We start from the raw sequence: 6,403 nt of genomic DNA, 5'->3' as shown, positions 1-6,403 counted from the left end.
AGGCTCCCAGTAGGAGCCAAGTTCACGTATTACCATTCACATGTTGGGGAAAATTCGGGGCAGGTTTTTGCCAGGCTCCAGGCATGGAGGGGTGGCAGAGCGGGCGCCCCTTGGGGAGAGTTGCTGAGGCTCTGCAGGGTGCTGGCCTCTCCTTCCAGGCTCTGGCCCTGACCTTTCATGGGCCTGGTGCCCTACTGGTCTCTCAGGACCCAGAGCTCGTGGAAGGCATGAGAGTGGGTACTGATGGCTCAGACAGGGTAGGACTTGGGGTCCCTGCTGGCGATGGCTGTGACCGTGCTGGCTGATGGCTGAGCCAGGTGCAGACTAGCTCCAGGGTGGGCTCCAGGCCCTTCCCACCACACAGCAAAGCAGGAACCCGGCTGTGGCCCACCACAGCCACCTCCGGGTTTGGGGGGGTGGTCTGGGTGGCGGGAGGCCCCACCTGGCTGAGGCCAGAGTCCTGCGCTCTGACCCCAGTGGGCAGGGCAGACACCAAGCCTACAGGGACTCTCTCTTGTCTCAGCCCCCAGGTTCACCCCAATCTCTCTCAGCCACAGCTTTCCTGGGGCCAGGGTGTCCAGCTGAGGGGCTCAGCTCCGTGATTGCTGGAAAAGTGACTTCAGCCAGAGACCCACAGAATTGGCAGAAACCCTTGCCCTCCCCCCACAGCCGCTCACAGGGTCCCCCATCAGGTACCAGCTGGGCAGGGGTTCACAGTGCCTCAGGTTCATGATGGCTGGGTCCTGCTGGGTCAGGGGGCTACCTGAGCCCTGCATGCTTTGGCCTAGGGCGGGGGATAGAGGGAGCTCCATACACCTGTGGTGCGGAGGAGGGACCAAGGGGCAGACCCCACCTGCTCCTGCACACCCTGAAGCTGTGGGTTTTTGTTCACCCTTCGTCTGGCAATGAGATGTGTCCAGCTCAGGGACACAGACCGCAGCACGACCAAGTAAGACCCGAGGTGCCTTGTGTGCAAACTGTGGCTTCCTCCTCAGCCAGGCGGGGGTGGGGATCGGTGCCCCCCACCTCCAGGAAGCCATCCCCAGACTCCCTGTCCCCACACCCGCCCCAGGCTCCCGGTCTCCACTGCACATCAGATGGGCACAGCGCCCAGCTGCCTGGCTCAGGGCGGGCCCTTCCTAACGGTCCTCCGTGTGGCCAGGGCCTCGTGACTGAACCACTGAGCGGCCCTGGGAGGGCCCCAACTTGCCTGCACCCGCCCCCGGCGCCCTGCCCAGCTGCAGGTCACAGGACAGGTGGGAGGGTCCCTATGAGACCCTCTAAGTCAGTGATCCCCTCTTAGAGGCAGGGAAACGAAGGCACGGGGGGGTTGCCTGACGATTTCTCAGGGTGTGGGTTCTTGGGGCACATGCTTGTTTCCCTCTGGCGGGGAGCTGAGGCTCAGAAAGTGTGTTCGGCGCTTGTCATGATGGACAACAATGGCATCACCTCCGTGTGCGGGGTCTATGTTGAGCCCGATGGCCCCCCACATGGGGAGTGGGTCTCTGGAGAGGGGGCACCTGCCCCTGCCAGCCTGGTTGGGGTGGCAGTAGTTCAGCCCAGGCCACCCTTCCTGGAGCCCAGGAGGCCTGATGGTACCCAGTGTTGGGGAGCAGGGCAGGTCTGGAGAAGCCCAGCCCAGGACCCCTGAATCCCTAGAGTCATCCCCACGTCCCTACAGGCAGGACTTCAGGGCCCTCGCTGTCCTGGCTCAGTTCGCTTCCCCTAGTGGGGACCCTTCTCCCTACAACCCCGTAACCCTGAGTGCGAAGCAGCACCCCCTCACTCGGCTCCTGGGGGCTGTCCTGTCCCAAGGTGCCCCCCACCTCTGGCCCTGGGGATGCCCTCCCAGCCCAGCGGGGTCTCCCGTTCTGTTGCCCGGTGGTGGTGGGAGGGTCGACCCCCTCGGGCTCAGCCTGCCCTGCAAGGGTGGCCTGACTTCCCCAGTAAAAGGTCTCTCGCCTGCCCCTGCTTGATGGGCTGCACTCCTCAGCTCCCTGGACCAGATGGGGAAGCCAGGGGTCCGAGGCCCCCTCCCCACACCCCAGTTTGGGACCCTTACTCCCATCTCAAGGAATCCAAGGGCTTTCGGGTCCATCCCTTCTGGATCTCATCCCTTGGTCTCTCCCCCCACAACCTACTCTTAAGAAAGTTTAAGTGTGGGGGTACCTGGGGGGGGTGCAGTCGGGCCCCCAACTGGGTTTCAGTTCAGGTTGGGATCTCAGGGTCATGAAATGGAGGTCCACACTCGGGCCTCTCGCTCTGCCCCTACCCCCGCTCCTTCTCCCTCTCTCTCTCTCTCCAATAAATCTTTTTTTAAAAAAAGGTTTTAGTGTACGTATATGAGGCTGACAATCAAGGGAAGGGACCCCGAGGGGTGAGATGGCGGGGGAAGGAGTGAGCTCTCCGGGTTCTTCCTTCCTTTCACGGTCTTGGAGTGGACATGGAACCGCGGTGATAAGTCCGGGCTCACAAGGGAAGACGGGCTGAGGACCTCGTCTGTCACGGTGGCTCCAGCAGAGCGAGGGCTCTATGCGCGCCAGACCCTGAAGACCAGGCCCCCTGACTTCCTATGACCAGAGGTCACAGACGTCAATTCTCCAAGGTTAAATGTGCATCTTTGCATCCGACAACTGGAAGGAGAGAGGTGAATGTTGGATCTAGAAAGTTCTTTCTGGCCTGAAGAGCCCGGAAAACTCCCGAAAACAAGCTGTCGATTCAGCGCTCTGTATGTTCACGCGCATGAGCGTGTCTACACAGAAAAGCAGGGGCCGAGGGAACACGTACCCCCGAAGGCGGACGTTAGCCCCCCATTTTAGAGGACCCGAAAATGAATGAGTTCCTCAATCGGCAGAGGACAGGAACAGTTTGCACCAGCGACCGGCTCTTCCCAGCTGGCCTGGCGGGCAGCAGGAGTCCGCATCCTGGCTCCCGGGGTCCAGACCACAGGGTGAGGGGCCCCGTAACCCGGAGTGCGAAGCAGCACAACCTAGAACACACGCCTCGTGTGGGCATCAGTGGCGACCTGGCCACGGCCAGGGTCATGCTGGAACACCCCCAGGCCGGGCGCCTGTGTGCAGGGGAAGGGGCTCGGGAAGGGTCCCGGGCTGTGGTGCTGCTGCAGTGCGGGTGGAGAGCCATTCCCCTCCCCGGCCCAGGACAAGGCCACCTCCTGCTGAAAGGACTGTGCTCATCCAAACTCCAGAAAACACCAACTAAAAAACGGAACGAGACCACCACCCAGTCCAGCAAGGAGGGCGGCAGGGTGGGGAGGAAAGGGCACACTCCCCTCCCCTGTGGGGGGCAAGGAGGGCAGCACGCCAGAGCCCGTGGCCCCATCTAGAGAGGGGAGGACGACGTGCAGGCCCCACACCTCAGCAGCCCCCCGCCCACATACGCCACCGTCACCAGGGGGTGCGTACAGCAACGGCCACAGCCATGTGGTCCCGAGATGCCCCAGTGCGGACAGCCCGCACCCTGCAGCAGCCTGGACGAACGCCCAGGACAGGAGTGGGCGCGGCTGTGAGACGTGACAGTGTGCGGGGGATTGGGAACAGGGCACGGGGCGGTGCCCACTCTCAACCCCCTCACAGTGCCCAGGTGTCCCCACAAACATCTTTTCAGAGTCTGCCTTGCTCTCCCCATTCTGAATGGGCAATGCCATTCCCCAAGAGACGAAACCGTGAGCTGAGAATGGACCCTCATCTGAAGGGCTGGGTAGGGGGCATCTCGCAGCAACCCCCCACCCCCACCCCGTGCTCGGGACCCACGCTGACAGCAGTGACACCGGGCTGTGCCCTGGACCCCCTCCCTCTCCCTCAGTGACCCGCACGACTCAAGCCGTGGTGACAACCGACAACCGTTTCTGCTTCCATCCACTTTAATTAGGACTTGCGCCCACCAGGGGCTCCCCAACAGGGCATGGGGAAGGTGGGCGGAAGGACACCGCCTGGGCACTGGTGTGGGACAGCAGCGGGCTGGCTTCTGCACCCGTCCGGGTGGCAGCTCCGGGGCCTGGGCTCAGGGCTCTTTGGGGACATACTGGTGGATCCAGTCCAGGTAGTAGGTGACCCGGGTGTATATGCCGGGCCGGTTGGGTTGACCGCAGCCCTCGCCCCAGCTGACCACGCCCGCCTGCAGCCAGGTGCCCCTCACCTTGCAGACCAGGGGCCCTCCGGAGTCGCCCTGAGGAGGGGACGGGTCAGTGGAGCCTCACGATGCAGGAGGTTGGGGGCTGGGGGAGGACGTGAGGAGGAGGGAGGAGGGACTGGGGAAGGACCTGGCAGGAGTTGCCCTGGGGGGGATCGGGTCAGTGGGGGCTTGGGGAGTGGGGGGTGGGGGCTGGGGAGGACATGAGGGCCCACCTGGCACGAGTCCCTCTTGCGGCCCCCCGCGCACAGCATGTCCTCACGGACGATCTGTGTGTTGTCCCCAGTGTTGAGGCCAAGGTGGTACTGTGCGTCACAAATGCCGTTCTCCACGATGGGCACCTTCACCTGCTTCAGGGGGAACGGCGGCGGGAGGGGCGCTGGAGGGAGAGGCAAGCGCACAACGTCAGGAGGGCAAAGCCACCGTGGCCCTGAGCCCCCCAGCAGCGGTCCCAGAGGCTGGGTCAGGGCCGAGACCCACCCCTGCTCACTCTAGCCCTCCAGCTGCCCCTGACACTCACTTCCACTTTTCACGTGCCCCCAGCCTGTCACCCAGCATGGCGTCCCCGTGGGGAAGGTCTCTGAGGCCGGGGGCAGGGTGGCCAGCTGCCCGTGGTGGGAGATGTTGACTGGGTCCTCGAGCTCCAGCAGGCCGATGTCGGCCCCGTTCTCGGTGATGTAGAAGGAGGGGTGCGCGATGACCCGGCTGACGGGCAGCAGCGTGTCCTCATAGTAGAGGTGCTGCTCCCTCAGCTGGACTCTGACTTCTTCAGGGTACGTGACGTGCCTGGGAAGAGCAGGCGGCCCCCCGGGGCCTGAGCAGGCTGCTCCAGGGGAGCTCCAGGCAGCCCCAGCCCCCCCAGGCCCCGGGGTCACTCACGGTCCCAGGCAGTGCGCTGCGGTCAGCACCCACTGCGGGTGGATGAGGGAGCCCCCGCAGATGTGCTTCCAGAAACCTTCGTGGAGTCTCAGGCTCACCTGCCAGGGCCACCTGTTCCCGGGGGCCTCCTTCCCCCCTACGATGCCCACTCGCTCCAGAGCCCGGCCTGAAGCTGGGGTTAGAAGCGCCTTTAGCACAGGACACGGCCTGGCCCGGGGCCCTTCCCTGCCCCACCCGACCCTGGGCTTCTCTGCACCACCCACCCAGTCATTGCTGGGCGTGCAGAGTGAGGGGGCAGGGCCAGGGCAGGCCCAGGGCAGGACTCACCAGGGGCCAAGTGGACCAGGCTCCCCAGGAGAGGCAGCGCCAGTGCCAGCAGACTCGGCATCTAAAAGGAACAGTGTGGGGTGGGGGCAGTGGAGCCTGGCTGGGGTCTGCAGGGTATGGCGTGCGGATGGCGTGACACCCCCCGCCCCCCGGAATCAGGGGGTTGCTCAAGTCCAGGGGGCTGGGTCTCGATGCTCTGGATCTGGGGCTCCTCTGCTCTGTTCCGCAGCGACACCCAGATGTTGGGATCTCGGGTTGGGGGCTTACCTTGGCCGACCACTGCTGCTGTGAACTCAGCCCCCTCTCCCCTGCCCATTTATCCTTCCTGGCTGGGATGTGGTCAGAGGAGGGGCCTTGCATCCTCCAATCCAGGGTCAAGGGAGTGGACGATTCAAAGGAAGGCCCTCCTATGGCAGGCACGTGTCCCCACCACCCAGATACCCATCTGGGTGTCCCCAGGCCCCAAGGGTGGGCATAGAGCCAAGCAGAGGATGAGCCTCTCTCTCTCTCTCTCTCTCACACACACACACACACACACACACACACACCTGCCTAGGGGGGCATGGTTGGCTCCCTAGGCTCTGGATGACTAGGATACCTCCCAGTCCACACGTAGACCCTGGCCCCCCACCCCATCTGTCCACCCCCCCACCTCCTCCCTCTTCCCTGAACCTACTGGTCACCAGGTCCTCCAGCCTACCTCCCCACCCCACAGCCCCTGAACCCCCTGTAGCCCCCACGCTGCCATCGGGGAGGCCCCCTTTCCGTTCGAGAGTTGTGTGCATCTCCTTTCTGGGGCAGCTGGGAGCTTCCCTGTGTCGGTCAGTGGCTTGTCGCCTCCAGCTCAGCCCTTCCTTTGTCAGATAGAGCTCTAGGCTTCTTCTCAGCATTTGGAGATTTTCAACTGAATGAACACCTTTATGCTTTGGTTTTCACAGTTGCTAAAAACTGTTTTGTCTGCTTTTTAAAATTGGAGGTGTTTGAGTTATAGACTGCAGATTTAATTATTGTTCATTCATGTGTACACACAAGTTTGCCTCTAATCCTT

At 63.2% G+C, this 6,403-nt stretch overlaps 1 protein-coding gene across 2 annotated transcripts; it reads right to left on the bottom strand.

Annotated features, from left to right (window-relative positions):
• Positions 1-2,355: 2,355 nt before the first annotated feature.
• LOC122896091 (tryptase-like) lies at positions 2,356-5,639 on the bottom strand. 2 transcript variants are annotated; one of them, XM_044234050.1, is made up of 6 exons: positions 5,623-5,639; positions 5,356-5,416; positions 5,029-5,200; positions 4,670-4,935; positions 4,365-4,528; positions 2,356-2,633 (listed from the first exon to the last, which is right to left on the bottom strand). In XM_044234050.1, exons 2-6 carry the CDS (start codon positions 5,414-5,416, stop codon positions 2,607-2,609), a joined length of 690 nt encoding a protein of 229 aa, XP_044089985.1. In that variant the 5' UTR covers positions 5,623-5,639; the 3' UTR covers positions 2,356-2,606. The 2 variants fall into 2 exon arrangements, with proteins under 2 accessions (XP_044089985.1, XP_044089984.1); XM_044234049.1 differs by lacking the exon at positions 2,356-2,633 and adding an exon at positions 3,863-4,185.
• Positions 5,640-6,403: the final 764 nt, after the last annotated feature.

The sequence above is a fragment of the Neovison vison genome, chromosome 14 (assembly GCF_020171115.1).
Source record: "Neovison vison isolate M4711 chromosome 14, ASM_NN_V1, whole genome shotgun sequence".
Lineage (NCBI taxonomy): Eukaryota > Metazoa > Chordata > Mammalia > Carnivora > Mustelidae > Neogale > Neogale vison.
The sequence above is the reverse complement of the archived record's forward strand: the minus strand, read 5'-3'. Positions and strand labels throughout refer to the sequence as shown.

What these genes read in the sequence shown, in the direction of transcription:
- LOC122896091 (XM_044234049.1), bottom strand. Translation starts at nt 5,416, where the DNA reads ATGCCGAGTCTGCTGGCACTGGCGCTGCCTCTCCTGGGGAGCCTGGTC. An exon ending in CCTGGTCCACTTGGCCCCTG is followed by an intron (nt 5,201 to 5,355) that starts GTGAGTCCTGCC and finishes TTCTAACCCCAG; the next exon opens with CTTCAGGCCGGGCTCTGGAG. An exon ending in GGGGCACGTGAAAAGTGGAA is followed by an intron (nt 4,529 to 4,669) that starts GTGAGTGTCAGG and finishes CTCTCCCTCCAG; the next exon opens with CGCCCCTCCCGCCGCCGTTC.